Genomic DNA, 18,228 nt, shown 5'->3' with positions numbered 1-18,228 from the left:
ATGTCAAGCCCTCTTTCTACGTCTGGTGCATGCTTTAGCTCTGCTCGCTCCTCCCTTTGACTAAACTCTCTCTATTCACGACTCTGCCCTGCTTGAGCCCCGTTGAGTGTGCTTCTCACCAAGCACCGGTGCACTGCGGAGAAGCAACACCTCCGGAAGCAAGCTCCGCGGGTGTTGCTTCTCTGCAGTCACCGGTGTTCGGAAAGAAGCGCACTCAACGGGGCCGCGGCAACTAAAAGTATGAATTACACGAAAACGCTGTTCGAATTAAGTGGCTTATGAATACATTAAAAACATAGCGGGACAACCAAAATTTTGAAACTTGCACGAGGCTACTGTCGTACAGGTACTTGAATATAATTAAAAATTCAGAAATGTTGAATGTATACAGATGCTGAATTCATTTCAGTACTTGAATGGAATTGAGATGCATGAAGCATGTTACATACCTGCAGAACATGTGCAGGCAATCTCTAAGTAGGGCTCCCTCACCAGGTCCTACATCTAAGAAGCAAACAGAGCACTCAAATGCTTCCATGCTAGGCACAATGTCCTGTTCCTCTAGTTCCATCATTCGTGCATAATCTTGGGGTGACAAGGCTCTTGGAAGCTGTTCGTCACCTGCTTCTGAGGTCACAGCCTGCATTAGAAAAGGGAAGGTGTGTAAATTTCAAATAACGCTATCCAGTATCCTCAAAACTATTAATCATATTGGCACAGAAATGTGTGGCATGTTTTTTATAATTCTTCTGACATTGTTGTTAGTAGTAGAATATTGACACTCTACACATATGGCTAAATATTTTCAAGCTTTCGTTTTTTTTTCCCACACACACACACACATAAAACGAGTGTTGTTTGGTTTTATTTAAAGCTTTTTTAATGTTTTGGCTATAAAGAAGGCCTTGAAAAAAATCGAAATTTCTACCCATAAAATTATCTTAATAGCACAAGTTGTTTGTTTTTTTTCAAAGCTATCCCCCACCTTGAACGTGCTATTCCAGCATTTCCCACATAATTTGCTCCTTTCCTATATTAGTCGCCTGCTTTGACACCAATAACAAAGAAAGAAAGCTAAAACATCAAACCCTATTTGCACACAATGCCTCAGCATAGCTGGAAGGAAGGTAATACAGAGCACTCTCAAGAGTGAGACAAGCACAATAAATTACGTAAATCAGCAATTTGACGAAAAGCGGCACAAGTAGACAAAAGCACGATTGGATGTTAGATTTATTATACTATAAATAAAAGAAAAAATATTGTCCCTATGAAACTTTGTTAAATATGCAAACATTTCCAAGGTTCCTAACATAATTACATTTACAATTTCTCTATTTTACCAACATTCCCCACCTAATTTGGAGAAGCATGCTAAATCTATCAATAATAATGACAATGATCTCCCATCGTAAATAGTAACCTCGTGAGCTTAAAAAAAAATCATGTTTGAAGTATTTGTATGATTACTAATTATTAATCACAGAACTACTCTTTCATCAATGTTTCAGTATCGATGCATTAAAAAGTTGACCCATCAGTAGTGTCATCTATCCTAGGTTATGTACCCGCCAGGGGGTGCCACCGGAGGCGAAGGACAATCAAATGAGAGAATTTGCAGGCACAATCTTCCCCCTTTTGTTTGTACAATAAACAATGTGCTTTAAAGGAACAGCCGCGTCACCTTTTGCACAGCCCGAGAATATAACGGCCTACATGTATGAATATAACAGCCTACAGGATAAAACGGCTTACAGGAGATGAAACTTTCATGCTCTTTTCCATCGGTAACTACACTTGAAACTTGCCAGGATATACTAAATTACTGTAACTGAAAATAAAAACAACAGAAATATGGTTCCACCATTTTCTGACTTTTGAAAGAATGTATGAATGCATTCAGAAATAAACAAACAGTCTTACATAATGAGAGGTTAGGAAGGTCTTTACATGGTCAAGTTTATAAACGGCAACAAAATCTTGGCAAGAAAAAGCATTACAAGGAAATAATAAACAGAATGACCTCCTTACATCAGCAACAGGAACTTCATCGTAAACGTCCATGGGTGTTTCGACATTCATTGGTGCCCCACACATAGCACAAGCATCGGGTTCAATGTTTTTTATCCCGCACAATTCACATGTCCATCCTGAAAAAAAAATATACATAACAGTGAGCTGTAAAGGTGAATCACTGAAATAAGGGTTACTGTGCAGGCAATAACTTTTATTTCAGTTAATTAGAATATTTAGGTAATGCATAGTTACTAAAAAAAAGACTGTCCCTTTTTTTGTGTGTATTTAGTAACAAAGGAAAATCAGTTGATGATTAGATAATTATATCTGTGAACTATATCCAAGTAGAAGTGCCAAACTCAACATCTTTCTCTTTTCTATAAATGTAGGCTCCTAGATGTTCAAGGAGCGTAGTAGACCCAGACACTTGAACTAAACAAAAGATTCCACTGCAGGTAGCACATGGGCCACATAATATGCAGCAAAAGTCTGCAATACTTCTAGAAATGCTGAAAAAAACACTTAGAATTCACAAAAGGATACAACATTGCCGAGGCAAAGTGCCTCAGCCTCCGCAAGTGGCTGTCACCTGCTACAAGTAATGTTGCAATGCATGATGCATTCTGACTGTTTTGGCAAAAGATGGCATTTTGAGAATTTGGATAGTCCTGCAACACTTCAGGGGGTTGGTCTGAAAAGACAAATGCTTGCCTGCGTTTCAGACCAATTCCTTATTCCAGTGGGTTTTGCACGAAGAGGTGTGCATTCAAGAGATTTAATGACACCCAGAGCAGAGCCAATAAAGGCCCGGTGGCCAAGAACAACAGTCCCACAGCACGACCACGCTACCAGGAGAGTGGTTTCCGTGCCGGATTCGTTCGCTGACTGCAACAAGTACGAGTAGTAATGCCATACCAAATGATGATACAGATCTAACAGCATTTATTGGGATCCTAAACCCGCTGGGGCCGAGTGAACAGCATGGATCATTGGTCCTGAGCCACTATCGACCAGAGAGCACCAAGGCGCCAAGGGACAACGGACAAGTCCAGTCTGTTTGTCTTTTTTTATTTGTCCGTTCTCGCCTGGTGCTTTGATTTTTTCTAGATAGGTACATAGCAAACTTTCCATCCAATCCAACTAACTTTATAATAGAAACATTTCATTGTATCTCATTTTCTTTAGCTCATATATGAGATGCTTTGACACCCACTGGTGAATAATGGTATGTTGCTCGTCTTCCAACAGCAGAATATAAATTTAAAACCAATACTGGAAGCTCGGGAGAAACATTACCTGTGAAAAGCAGTGCAAATTAAGCTCACCTGCGTTTTGGTCGTTCAGCAGGGCATCTAAAGTGCTTGATGCATTGGAACCTCTCCTTGCAAGAGGAGGCGATATTGCTTCGGAGGCTTCTTCTGTGCTTGCAATGCTGCGAGGTGGGTGCCTTTGAACCCTGCTTGGTTCTCCTTGATCTTGCTGTTCATTGCTGGTGTGCTCTGCTGGACTCACAAGGTACAGGAATACGGGGCAGGCACTGTGAGAAACGCCATAATGCTCCAGGGTGGCAGAGTCATCTGTGGCCAAGTTTTTCCCCAGTATCCATCGTTGAATTTTGACAGGAAAGTTGTACTCTGCTTCAATCTAGAGAGAGATAAAGTAAGACAAGTGTGCCTTTTAGGGGCAAAGCTCCTTAGGGTCTAGCCTTGTCCATCCGTCCGGCGTCCGTGCTCACATCAATTGCACTGCCTCCGGGATCAGCCCACTTTTAAAAAAAAAAACGCAAGCCCGCACGGGAGTTCGAACTCAGGACCGCTTGCTTACGAGGCAGACGTCTTAACCACTACGCTACACTTCAACGTTGCATGTAGCCGCTCAACGTCTATACAGGAGAGAGCGCTGCGGTCAAATCCATATATAATCGCGTTAGACTTTGCATGCATTGGCTCAACGTTTATAGACGAGAGGGCGCTGCGGTCAAGTGCTCAACTGCGTATATAACCACGATCCATGCCACACATTCTCTTTCTGACATAAATCGTTGACTTAAGCGGTGGAGATGCGTTCCCATGGCTTCTAGCGGATCCAAGCTGATCCGCTAAAAGAACCACTGGCTCTGCATTTCACCAACCATAAAGCAGTAATAATGAAGTCGAAACACAACTATGAGCAATGAAAAAAAATCAGCACCATCAGCACTACCTATGAACAATAAAATCAGTATCATCAGCACCACCAGAGCTTCGCCCCAATCAACATCATTCACCACGTGGAGATGCGGCCTCTTTTTCTGTTAACTGTCTCTAAATTTGTTCACAAATTGGAAACAGTGGACATATATGCAGCTCTGAGAGTTTCAATGAGCATTCATGTTTGGTACTTTTAGGAGATGCTAGCGTAATACTGTTTGTGAGACTTGTATAAACAATGGACAGGCAAAATAAACAAACAAAAAGTTAGGGTGCAAACAAGCTGGTGAAGGTTTAACATTTTAGTATTTGTATTTTTATTTGTATATTTGTGTCAGGACCTCACTGAGGTGGGATAAGAGATCTTACCTCTCCCCCCTTTTGTTTGAGTTAGAACAGTACCGGTGTGCTATTGGTCAATGTATGTTGCGTTCTCTTGTGCGTTCGAGAAAAAGAAGTTCAACCTCTCCCTTTTTCCTTCCTCTTGGTTTTCGGGCACTTGTACCCTACAAAACCACGGTATTCTGTTCAATAAATTTCAGCTGTGTTTGAGGCTTCGTGTTGTGTTGTCCTTTTTTCACCCCAGTCTCAGGGTTTTGTCCAAAATAAAAGGTTTTACAGCACATGCCAGTTCAGTACTTTTCCAAACACTGTGCTGGAGAAACATACAACTTTTTTCCAAATGCCTAAAACACAGTTAGATTGCCAACGCAAACAAGAGACAGACAACTTTTATTTTCTTTCTTAGAATAAAAGTGCTGTCATAGAAACTGGTTGGAGGTGCCGATTTGGGATCCTAACATAAGCAGTAAAAATTGATGCCCACCAACACTCTTTCAAAGCAAAGTGTGGTAAAGTTTTATGTCTCAGAAATGTTATATATAAGTTAATAAAATAATTATATGGAAGGGTTTTCCATAACAGGTTACTCACCTTTTTCTTTAAATTACTCAGTGTCATTTCGGGACGCACAGGTAGAGAAATGGGGCCAACATGTGATTTCTTGTCTTCAACATACATTTTGACCCTGAAGCAGTAGCAAGAAAGCATTGAAATTAGCCTTGGATATTTGCATCACTAAGGCACAATAAACTTTAAAAGATACCTTCTGTGCACTTTATTTGCCCCATAGCCATCTCTTTTTAATTGAGAGGCAATTGGGAAGGCTCTCTTCATGAAATTTTGTGTGTTGCGAGTTATGTTTTAAGAAAGTCTAAGTGAGCATGATTCTCAAGAAATATCCCACCAAAATTTTGACAATCTGACAAATGCAAAGAAAAGCCCACCAGCCTTTCCACGCAAGCTCGTAAAAATACTCACTAGATTTTTATTTGCTCTTATGTATATTGGTAGGTGTGCGACAGGATTTCCTACCTATGACACGGGAGGAGGTACGAAGAATATATGTCTCGTCCTACATATATTTATTTCTCTCAAAATAAAGTTTATTGACATATTCTGTGAATGAAAAAAATTCTTTCCTTTTCCTTTTGATTTTTTCTCCTAAGCAACTCTATGAGAACATTTGAATTATACAGCAATAATGTTAGAAACCATCTATAACTACCTATATTTTGAAAACAAAAAATCATGAACACAAAAAATATTAATTTAAAATGTCTACCATAAGAAATAGTTTGATAGAAAATAACAAAATAATCTAAAATTAAATTTCTTATTCCTATTCCACGGTGTTGCACTGCATTTCCAGTGAAACATTACTGGTAGCCAGATATTATGCCTTACATGTCAAGATAAAAATAAGGTATGCTCCATGGCCATAATATGAAATAAAATAAAACAAAAAAGTTCAACTACTAATACATCATATGTGAATGCATGCTGCAAAAAAGCATGCCTCACTATTTTTATTTGTAATGGTTCTCTTTAAAGTAGATTACCCTTCCCTGCAAGAATATAACAATCTCAGAGCAATACTACAATAAAGTCAGGACCACTATCCTTGAATGGAGGACTCTTTCACCATAGGTTGTAGTAGCCACACAGACTATGGCTGCAGCTGCAACTGATCCAAACACTTTATTCTTTACCTGGTTTAAAGGAGGAAAGCAGTGAGAAGGATTTTCTGAGTCACTGGTGCTCAGTGGTTAGTAGCATGTTATGTAACCATTAAACCTGTGTTATGAAACGAAATTGTGTTATAAAGAAAGGCAAATGCCAAATGTCAGTTGCAACCTTTCTAATGCATTTCTAAGGCAGAAAGAAACTCGCTGGTGAATTTGTTTTGGTGTCCACCATAAGCTCAGTGAGCTTTCTATTGGTAAGCTTTTCTTCAATTGTTCTTGTTTTTCCTTCTAAAACATATTATTGCCTGTTATGTGTTGCGAGTTCTAGTTAGCATTTCTTCCACCTTCAACTACCAGACTACCTAAAAGCCCCATTACTCCTATGCAGAATGAACAGGAATTAAAAAAGTTACACATAAAGTAACGGAGCTATGAGTGAGCATGAGGACAAAAGTTTGACAGGGTCCCGGCAATGGACAACAACCACATAACCACAGACCTGATGAGCCCCCAACCGCAAGAACCATAGTCCAGTAGAAGCCCTGCAGAATCCACCCTTTACTACTCCGAAACCCTCACAGGTTCTGTGTTTTGCACAGAACCTCCAGCAGAGGTTCTGTGCAAAACTGGGGGAAGTCAGTAAACTGTGTGGAGAACAAAGAGCTGACGGAAGATGAAGCTCTCCAGAAGTATGTAATCAATGACGTGCACCACTTACATAAACTGTCTCGAGTCAGGTACAGCTTTCTTGACCCGCTTGAGAGAGCATGACACCTTGCACATTGCTAGCTCCCGTGCCAAAATGGCAGCTCGGTCATGCTCTCCCTTACTGATGGCTTCTTCTAGCTGTCGGAAGAGTGTTGGTAGCTTGGCTTGCATTTGTGCCGTCGGTGAATTGGGGTGCACTGGTGGCCGCTGCTTGTCTGCAATAGAACGAATTTGAAACAGACAGCCTTCAACAGGACAAATTGGTGACTACGGTAGTACTATAAGAACAGTTGACTCTACATGCCAAAGCCAATTGAAACTATGCATAAAGTAAACAAAAAGTGGTCAATATGTTTACTGAAAGTCGAAGGGGCATACACTGACAAAGCACCAGTCTTAATCTGGTCTTTACAAAATGAAATGCTAAAGAAAGATAGCTCTTGAATGGAAAGTGAAGCCTTGTTTTTCAACCTGTCTAAAAAACTGGGTGGCTTGCAGAGGGTGACATCATTTGGATGCTGTACAGACATTCAGAGTTTGCCAGAGAACTCACACTTAAGCCTTAAAAAAGAGAAGATGCAAGAACAATAGCTTTCATCTCATTCACTAATAGCAATTGTACAATTAACAAATCAAAGACAGTCACATCTAAACAAATCATAATTTTAAAATGCACACTGCAACTCTATGTATGCAGCACTCACAGTCGCAAAGCATGAATCACCCAACACAAGGCCCACGCGTCAGTTTATATCTGGCACGTGTTTGCAACACGCTGAAAGAGGCATTCAAAGGCTTACTGCACGTCTCATGAGTTGCCACACGAAAGCCAGCTAAACGACAAGTTTCCAGATGGTCCAGATGTTCACAGAACACGATGGAAAAAATGCAACTCACTGGGGCCTTCCCGGCTATTGGAGTTTGTTGAAGTGGCCGGCGATGACATGGGGGAAGCCTTGCTTGCTGCTGGCTCCGGGGAGGAAGCAAAGGACGCCTGCACACTCTTGGGCAAGACCCGCCCACGCAGCTTCTCTCCCTGGCGTGGGCTATTTTCAGCGTGCTCGACTGGCTGCTCCTGGGAGCTACCCCCTGCATCTGCCTGCATCGGGTTTTCCACGCTGGCCTCCGGGAGTGGCTGCATTCAAACGGAGAAGCCTCCTTTCAGATTTGACACCTCTCGAAAACAAACAAACGTCCGAAGAGCTGTTTCTATCTGCCGATCTGAATCTACAGTGCAACAATAAACAAAAAATAGAAAAAGAAGTAATTTTGAATGATTGCAAAAGAAGACAGTCAGGTTGACACTTATTGAAAGCAGCAAAGTTAAAAGTAATAGCTTCCATATTCTTCCAAAACCAACAATGCTTGTTTTTTATTTGTTATAAGCTTCTCTTTTATGTATACAGGATGCTTGATTTTATTTCGAACAGATTTTTATTAAAAATAGAAAGAGGTGTTTTTGCCATCTCTTTATCAGGCTTGGCAAACATTAGATAGGGGAATAATTATCACGGTAAGTCGGCTAATGAATTGCAACATTGGTCATGTTGCAATAACAGCTATTGACAGCAATTTCTACTAAGGGCCAGACCAATTTAAGGCATTTGCGAAAAGGTAATAATTTTCTACATTATTTTTCATTCTTTATTCTTCAAAATAGTGTGCAAAAAGAGCCACAAGCCCTGCCCACAAGGATGCCCAGAAAAGTGATGTAATCATTTCAATCACATCGTCACTATCTTGACAGCACTTCCTTGGAGGATAAACCAACAACACAGTGCCTAAATGGTGACGATGTCACTGAAACAATTACATCACTCTTCTAATAATCATCGTGGGCAGGGCTTGCAGCACTCTTTTTGTGTAAAACATTGAAATTAGGCAAAATAATGCAAAAACTGATTGATTAATATCTCGAAGACTATTGCCTCTTTGCAAATTCTTTAAATTGGTCTGCCCTCTAATAGTAAGTGCTGTCAATAATGCAGCTGCAATATTGCCCATAAAACCACTCATTAAAAACTTAATTAATAGATTTTAGATAATTAATTGACTTACTGCGACGGTTATTCCCTTATCTAATATCCGCCGAGCCTGATAAAGAGATGGCGAAGACGGCCTGAAGGTAACTCTCCGCTCTTTTTTTTTATAAAGCTCTACTAAGATTAAGATCAAATACCCTGTACTATACATATAGTATGTCATGCTACTGCAAAGCTTTTATAATTAGACCTTAAAATTTGCAAACCATAGGAAACTGAAACCATAAGCATATGTAGCTGCAAAAATTGGACAAAACGATTATGAAAGGTCAAAGTATTGCTATAATAAATCAAAGACTTGTTAGGTCTGCCCTTGCATTTTATGGTTGCCACATGGAGATCACTGGCTAAAGATGCACCAGCAAAATTTTTTAGAACTTCAGATAACAGTATGGAATGTAAGCCACCAAGCAAACCCACATTCCAGTAGTATTTGAGAAAACAAAGGCAACATCTAAATGTAAATGACTGAAGATTAATATGGTATGAAGGAATTATGCTCCTTTGATTCCAAACCACTGCCAGCCTTCCCACTAACTGACAAGCCCACAAAATAGACAAAATGACAAGAAAATAAAACTTACGGTAAATTTTACGAGAGAAACTTGGGCAGTTGGTGAACGTAACTTGTTGAAGATATTGCCGAAATCAGATGACTGGCTCACTGGATTCAAGTTGACTCTATGGGACACCGATGTTAGATCAGAAGAACACTGCAAAGGTACACCTTCATGTAGTATTTCTGTAGAACCAGTTGAGACTGCATTAGGGGCATTCTCCTTCTTTTCTTCATCGACAACTCCCTTTTCCAGTTTTGCATGCTTTACTTCAGAGAACGAACATGCAGCTTTGTCCTCATTCAACAGCTTTTCCTTCCTGGCTTCCATGGGAGTATATGTCCACTTTGTTGAGACAACCTTGCTTCCCTCTGCAGGATGTTTTTGAAACAAAGATTTAAGAGACTTTGTTTGTTTCTTCTGCAGTTTTGGTGATCCCAAATCATTATTTTCTGGTGTATCTTCAGAATTCAATTCCAGCTTACTGAAAGCATCCAAAAGCTCAAAGACATTGGAGTTCCGTTTCAAAACTGTCTCGAGGTTGTTGGCTTGCTGAAGTGCTACAGCCATACCATAATTTTCTTCTTCCTCTAAAATTGGGGGACAAAAGCCAGTTTTGTGTATAGTAAGTGAACCTGTCTGACGTTCTGGGCCTTGGCATTTTGGTGCCCCTTTCATGGGAGTTCTTGAAGACACAGGCTTCTTGCGTAATGAAACCGTTTCAACAAGTTCATTTGAAATTTTGCTCGTAGCTAATCCTGGCATGCTGTTTGAATTTTCAGGGATGGTCAATTCACTAGTGCTCATCTTGTGATCAGAGAGAAAGTTTTTAGAATCTGGTATAGTTTTGAAGGGGAGCTCTGGCTTGGTCACCATGTCTACCATATTCTTGCCAAGCTCCCGACTGTCTTCATTTGGCAAAAGAGGTTTGTTCCTTACAAGGGATTGAGAAATGAAACTGCTAGACTTCTTCACGACACAATTTTGTACTTGTACAGGCTGTGCTTTTGGAGCCATAAGAACGGACGTCTTTCCCTGTAGGCTCTCTGGCACTGTATGGCTAGCAAAAGCATCCAGTGTTTTTTTATCTCCTAAGCTGACACTTTCCAAAACGGGGCTACAGACATCTTGTCCAGGTGGCTGAGGAGCAGGCTTTTTGTGTGACCTCCGCTGGGTTGAATTGGCAGAGCCTGTATCCCTCAAGAAAGATTTGTCAGTCACAACTGTGGTTGGTACTGAGCGAGCTCGCAACAGAGGCCTCGGCAAGGAGCGCTCTCCTTCGGGTGGTGGAGGTGGTGCTGGTCGCTTTTTTCGAGCGATGGTCTTTGGTGGAAGCTTAGGTGGAAGTTTCTCCTCTTGATTTTCTGTAGTCTGGTTCACGGCCTCGACACTAGTGTCTGGCCGCCTCATGTTTTGTTCTTGCAAAGAAAACCTCCATAACTGCTTGGGAGTCCAACGTGAAGTTCCGTCCTGAAAGTCACTTGGACAAGACTCTTTATGAGATGTGTGTGCTGAGCGTGCCCTCTCATAACTGTGATGGTAATCTCGACCGGCTTGCATACCCTCGCTAGGATAGCAGTAGCTTCCACCATTGCGGCCTGCAGCTATCACCAGCCGATGTCCCTTCTTCTTCTTTTTTCTTCGCTTTTTTCTCCTGTGTGGACCCAACGTGAAGCAGGCCATGAGCGACCTCAGGCTCCCAAATTCTAGATCACTCTCCGAGCTTGACGTGACTTCGTGGGTGACTAGCATTCTCGGAAGTAGCACAGGGGGACAGCTCATGACTGAGTGACTGCTTTTCCAGGACTGCACACGCACGTTACAGGGGTCCTTGTCCAGCCAGTTTTCATAGTCGGAGAGGTCAGAACACTCACGTAACCCGGTGGATTGGGTTCTGTGTAGTTTTGATTTGGACTTGAGTGCACCATGGCTGGCATCTTTACCACTGTGGAAGTGGTTAAGGTCAGCTGGAAAGTCGTCCTTTAGTGCCTGAGGTTCAGTCTGCAAAACCAACAAAATGATGTTGGTTAAAGACTCCCTGTAATCTCAAGAGCCCTGTTTCTGTTTGGTCTGTACGGCAGTTAAAAGTAGAAGGTTGGGTTGCGTAGGAGCATATTCCCAGAAAAAACAAATATGGTTCAAATGGTTTATGCTACTCACGTAATAAAGATGGTAAAGACTAGAGCACTGAATGCCAGTTTCCATAACATTTGTATTTCCGGAGAAAAAAAAATTGCAACAGATATGGCAATAGCAGCGCTTAAAAGCACCTCCTCCACATGCACGAAATCATGCAAGACATTTCACCTAATTCATAAAAGTAATTTTTCCTGAAATAAATGATTATTTGAGATAATTGTATAGGCCATGGTAGACATCAGGGTATGATAAAGTAGTGGTGTGCAAGTATCAAATGTTTTAATGCAAATCAAATTTGAATAGATTTGAATAGGAGTATTTTGCATTTTATATGATTTAAGCATGGACACTTTAAGGAATTGTGGCTAGAAATCTTTTCAAAAATGCTCACTCACGAAAAGGAAGTTTTCTAACATGAAAAACATTTCCCATAAAGAAAAAAAGGCCCGAATATGAGTTTGGTCAAATATAATGTAACGTGGCAAGCAAAACATGACTACCTTATTTATTTTAAATTGTACAAATCTGTACATAGCTTGCTCGTGACATCAGTTTGCCCCTCTTTCTGATGGCCAGAAGTTAATGCAGTGGAAGCTATGCACTCTCACTCGCCTTTTCCCCCATTATGTCTACCCAAGTGGCGTCAGTGCAAGCTATGTATATAGGTATTACTCGGACCCAAGATATTAATCTTATTTCTGGAAAGTGGTAAAGTGCTTGAAGCTTGCTTTACCTTTTCCACAGATTTATTTCTTTGCATATAGCTTGAGGTCTTGCCTTTCAGCACTCTCCCTTAAAACCAGGTGTCAAAGTTTATTTTGTTTATTTCTTTTAAATCAAAGGCTGACCTACAATAGTGAGCGAAGTTTCCAAGAGCACTGAGCCAACCAAGAGGCTCCGACACGAGAAACCAGAGAATTCTGAAGACATTCTTCGTAATCTTCAAATATTTTAAAAAACTACAGTACATCTATCTATCTAAGATATATATATATGTATATATATGAAAGCTACACTTATGCGGTTTGTGCAGGTGAGTTATACGGCCAGGGGGACATAGTATAGGGAGATAGTCGCAATTATCAATCGGCTAATTAAGTCAATTTGGTAATTAGCTTTTTAATTAGTGCAAATAGACAGATAGTTCCAATTAGAAACTTGCTGAGCATCATCTAAAACAACTAAATCAACTCTTTTTAGAAGAATATAACGCGGGGGCAGCATTTTACGGCGTTCTGTAAAAATGCCCCATTTCAACGCGTTTTTAGATTTCGGTTTCTTAACCTTTGTGCACGCGGTCCTGCTCCCCAATGGTCGCGACGCGAAGCCACTCCTCGCCTCCCTCGTAGAATGGAGGGAAGTAGGACGCATGTGTGTTGCACGTCTCAGCAACTGGAGAGCAGGACCGCGGGCGCATAGATGCGCTCCGATAAGAAACCAAAATCTAGAAACGCGTCCAAATGAAGCGTTTTTACAGAACACCATAAAATGCTGCCCCGGCGTTATATCCTTCTAAAAGAGTTGATTTAGTGGTTTGCGATGATGTTCAGCAAGTTTCTAATTGGAACTACACTCGCTGACCGATTTTTCGGACGCCGATATTTCGGACAAGTCCAATTATTTTGACATTTTCGCCAAACCATCACTCACTTCATTGAGTTAATGTATAACACTCACCGAAATTTCGGATGCCATAAAGCTTATTGCTCGATATTCCGGACATAATTTGAACAATATCCTCAGTTTACAGCCGCAAGCTTAGACGCTGCCATTTTGGTTGCTTTGATTTTGACCTGTAGCCTCAATACCACGTCCTACGCAATAAACAAGCTGGGTTCAAGCTATAGTCGGGTTTTCCAGTTCCGCTATTGTCAACATGGCTGCCGTCTGCCCATTCTTATGGCTCTTCCAGTTATTCTCGAGGTCCGTGTTTTTCGAGTGCGACCACGAGAAGAGCGGACGTCTGCCGTTCCTGTGGTCTTTGAGCGCTAAGGTTTCTTGTCCGTATTGAAGCGAGCTTGGTAAACTAAACATTGTCTACAAATAGTGCCAAATGGCACACGCTCGAACTTCGCTGTTTGTGCCAAAGAAGGCATCGACAAAGCGAAGCACCATGATCAAAAAGATCAACAAAGAAGTGAAGAGTGAACAATATTAAACGGAAGTTGCAGGAGAACTTAAAATTGACATCAGGCAAGTCGAAAGTGGCGAATACGCAGCAGAATATGCCCGGAAATGTGATATTTTGGCTGAAATCGATTTTTCGGACCGTTTGATTATCTCACAATTTTGGGGTCCCCTCCGAGTCCGAAAAATCGGTCGGCGACTGTATATGTCTATTTGCAATAATTAAAAAGTTAATTAAAAATTTTACTTAATTAGCCGACTGATAGTTGCGACTATCTCCCTATACTATGTCCCACTGGCCGTATAACTCACCTGCACAAACCGCACAAGTGTAAGCTTTCACGGCTTTTTTTAAACAAATCTGAAAGAATAAAAAGAAACACCCTAATTGAATTTGAATACTTTGTTTTCATAAATAATCAGTCAAAGCTACAACTGCCACTTCCATCCCTTCTCTTATTTCAGGTGCATCCAGGTAATGTTTATGAAATTAAACTGTAAACAGAATACTATGGTACACAAACCAGTATTTCAGACCATAAGTGAAAGTGTGCACAAATGCATATAATGCTAGATTCACAGGCAGCATCCTGACATGTCAACTGGCACAAAAGACTCAACAAAACCAATAATTGTTATCATTACCTTGTGGCTAAAGGTTAATTCAGGCACCACACAGCTGGCTGCAGTTAGCAAAGAAGAGGATTTCCTGAAAGCACACCATGCAAAATATCTTCACAAATTTGGTAAGCAGAGTATGTAAACTTCAGGCAAATCTTTTCACATCAACATTTTACAGAAACCATTAATTTTGGGAAATGCAAAAGTGCAAATTCTCCATGAGAAGAATTTGCGCTTGTGAAATTTGCCACAACAGAATTTTAAACTCCGTTTCAGTAGCAAGTGAGGTACACATTGCGAGCCGTTAACCATTAACTAAGAAAAGCGAGGAAAATTAGAAATTCACATATGCACAAATCTTGTACATGCATATATGCACATGCATGTAAAAGGAAAAACACTTACAAAGGCACATCTGGCAGTGTTGTATTTGTGAGGAAAAGTATACATCTTGGCCCTTGAGCTTCCAGCAGACCTCCTCATGAGACCTAAAGGAAACAATGTTATGCTTGCAAAACAGTAGGCTAGTGTCAAGCACAGTCAGGTGTAGCTATAAGAGGAAAAGGGTATTATTTAGTAGACTTAAACAACATAAAATGCTGAGCAAACACCCACCCAAACCAAAGATAATCACAAGAAAATTAAGGGTGGGCACATGCTCGAGCTGGATGTGTATGTAGCTTCTTCACTTCACTTTGTACCAGTTCACAGGGAGAAGAAAGAGTGCATTCTTCCATGGGAGTGGGTATCTTACAATTAACTTAATTGTTACTTGTCCAAAATAATTTCATTATAAATACATAGGCCATTTTCACATGACGTCAATCTACCATTTTGTGAGTGAGGAAGTGAGAAAATGTTTTATTTATAAAAACAAAAACAAACAAAAAAGAGGTGTGATGAAAATTATAAGCTTTTGTGCACTACCAATTTGAGGGTGTCATGTGGATCTTTGGAATACTCCACTTCAGCATGCGCCAGACAACTCATGACAACAAAATGATGGACAAAATGATGTCAGTGAAAACAGCCTATAGCCACCAAACATTTTCTCTTCAATGATACAATAGGACGTTGTTGATCTCCCTAAAATCATTGGTAAAATTGTGTCAGTTGTTTATTGCAGCTTCTTTTGCTCAAAAACTAAAATGACATTTTAGGAATACATTGTCCTCCCAAGTTATACTAGCTTCATTTAGCACTGTCTTTGATCATGTAATGCAAAATACAAATTTTAAGCACCAAAAGTAATTCAATACTTGATGTACAAATGGCACATCAAGAATGTATAGGATACAATTTATCACTGTTAACCTGTAGAGCCTATTGACAGTGAGGTTTCTATCACGTTAATGTTTTGTTTCACAATCTTTTAAATTCTGACAAACTCCGACTTGAAATAATTATTTCCAGAATAAAATTATAGTAAGGTTGCCAGATGTAGTTTATACTATGCAATGAGTGAAATAAACCTACTGACAATTTTTTGTAGCAATCATATCACAGATCAGCTGCTTCATTGTTCAAAACGAAGTCACCCGATGAAGGCGGGGCAATGACAAATAAAAATCAACCAAAGGAAAATTCACAACTGATTACCAATCTCTTAGGAGTATTGTGGTTCATAAAGCTGCTTAAACAAACACTTTTATGTGTTTCCATATCATAACAGTATTTAAAGAAGAATATGGAAAAATTCCATATGCTTCTGACCTTCCGAAGTTACACAACTCAAGTGGTTTAACAAAATCGTCTTTTTTGTTTTATATGGCAGGTCATGATTATGGCAAGAAAAATTCTTACTTTCTGTCCTGAAAGTACTGTTGTAGTCTGCAGCCCGAAGTAAACTTGAATTGGGAAGAAAATATGCATGGTCATTTCTTGCATAGAAGTACCTCTTCCCCCCAAACTTTCCATCTCCTGCTCCAATAGGATTGTCCTGTAGAATGGGAATGAGCAATGATAGACTAATGGAGAACTTGGGCATTCACAAAGCATGCATCTGCAACAAAGTGTAATTATGCTTAAACTGGGAAGACAAAGCAATGAACTCCTTGAAAAAATCACATTTCTCATCTGTTCTAGTTTGATGTAAGTTAGCAAGAATAGAGCTGAGCAGTGATAGAGCTGCAAACAAAGAGTTCTGAGGAATTATTTACTTTCTTAAACAATGACCAAGCTTATTTTCTCTGCTATGATTGAAATTGTTTTTAGACGTAAAATATGCTCAGAATATATAAAATATAACTGCACAAGCTAGGTCCTTGTGAACACAGTTCTGCTAAATTTCTCATATTTTGCCACGATGTTTACTCTAACAAACTGTAACAAATGAAAAAAATTATATCAGATTAATATCATATAATTCTAAATGTAGTAAAGTTATTCAACATCAAATTGCATATTTGGAATCTGCATTAAATGTTATGTTCAATGTATGATATGATAAATATTTCCATTATTAAGAAAAAGCTCTAAAGACCTTCATCTCCCCTTAGTATGATCAATAGGTTTTCTCATGGACACACCCATGATGTGTCCATGAGATTCCATTGTATTTCTCCAACCTCCCAGTCTACTTGCCTCATTCTACCAAAGTTCAAAATACTTTTAAAACCTACAACAATGTCTTAAAATTCTAGATTGCTATGTAATCTGTTCAAATTTCAGCAACTTACAACACTGCAGAGAATAATGTGGACAACAAGTTAAAGGCTGAAAACAAAGCAGACAACTTGAGATAAAGATATGAAGAAAAGTTTGAATGCATTGTTTTCATTTACTTATAAACATTAGTGATTATCGCACTGGCATACCACAGCATATATTGTTATCTAAGATCAGTCAGTATTTATTTACAAATCTAATTTGAAAAACTTCAGAGAGCATACTTCCTCTAAAAATACTGCCTTGAATTTAACACTGGAAAGCTAATTGACCAGTATCAATGCCGTGGTAAAAACTAGATATAAAAAGAGTGTGAACAGCACACATACAGGAATATGATTCCTCTAGTGGAAGATCACTCACAAATTCGACACCAATGGCCCAGTTTGGAGAAACAACCGGGATACGGCCAATCCAGCGCACCCAGCCGTGCTCGGGTCCATGCTCAAACACCCAGACCACACGGTCCCCCAGGGTTAGCAGCGGGCCCATGTCCTCTAGATTCAGCTTCTTTTGTGCAGACATGGCTGAAAGAGTTCACATTCGGTTCACCATGGGCATGAATGAATGGTACAAGAGAGAATAAATCTAAGCACAACAATTGTGCCACTTTGAGGTTGTCTCCTGTAATTGATATTAAAACCGCAAACTCTGCTAAAATGGGCAGAAATCAGAAGAAAAAAAAAAGAAAACTCTAGTATAAATTTTTTTTTTTTTTACATATGGCATGACAATTTTTACAAAGACGGACTAAGCCATTTCTGTTGAAATAGAAAAACAATTTTGATGCAGTGAGAGGTACTACTTAAATAGCAAAAAAAGGGTATATAGGGGCAGGTAGAAAGACATATCCCAGCAGAGAAAAAAAATTAGCATTCAATTTTTAAATGTAATTTAAATCTAAGTCAAGGCACCTATTTACAATTAATAGGCATTCAATTTGGGATGGACGAAACCCTGAAACTGCTTCACATGATCATTTCTGCAGCCTCGTCATTTACCTGGATTTTGTTTATTTATTTAATGCATAATGTTGTTTCTGTAGGGAAGCACATGCAGTAGTTTCAGAATCAGGAACACAAATGATGTGATTGGCTCAAGTTACTTTAAAAATCCCTTTTGAAAAAGCCAAAAG

At 39.8% G+C, this 18,228-nt stretch overlaps 1 protein-coding gene across 2 annotated transcripts in view; it reads right to left on the bottom strand.

Annotated features, from left to right (window-relative positions):
- The window catches only part of LOC8037132, a 34,812-nt gene that overhangs the window by 11,910 nt on the left and 4,674 nt on the right, over positions 1-18,228 (bottom strand). Inside the window, exons 2-11 of one of the 2 annotated variants that reach the window (XM_029977401.4) lie at positions 17,457-17,620; positions 16,230-16,365; positions 14,832-14,914; positions 9,567-11,540; positions 7,838-8,075; positions 6,951-7,155; positions 5,139-5,232; positions 3,342-3,660; positions 2,032-2,150; positions 450-640 (exon numbers count right to left, since the gene is read on the bottom strand). In XM_029977401.4, coding sequence (XP_029833261.2) covers positions 450-640; positions 2,032-2,150; positions 3,342-3,660; positions 5,139-5,232; positions 6,951-7,155; positions 7,838-8,075; positions 9,567-11,540; positions 14,832-14,914; positions 16,230-16,365; positions 17,457-17,618 — 3,521 coding nt within the window. In that variant the 5' untranslated portion in view covers positions 17,619-17,620. Of the gene's footprint in view, positions 1-449; positions 641-2,031; positions 2,151-3,341; positions 3,661-5,138; positions 5,233-6,950; positions 7,156-7,837; positions 8,076-9,566; positions 11,541-14,450; positions 14,515-14,831; positions 14,915-16,229; positions 16,366-17,456; positions 17,621-18,228 lie in introns of those variants that run through there. The other variant, XM_042287214.1, reaches the window with a different exon arrangement.

Source organism: Ixodes scapularis, unplaced genomic scaffold, assembly GCF_016920785.2.
Source record: "Ixodes scapularis isolate PalLabHiFi unplaced genomic scaffold, ASM1692078v2 PGA_scaffold9__187_contigs__length_104089568, whole genome shotgun sequence".
NCBI lineage: Eukaryota > Metazoa > Arthropoda > Arachnida > Ixodida > Ixodidae > Ixodes > Ixodes scapularis.
The sequence above is the reverse complement of the archived record's forward strand: the minus strand, read 5'-3'. Positions and strand labels throughout refer to the sequence as shown.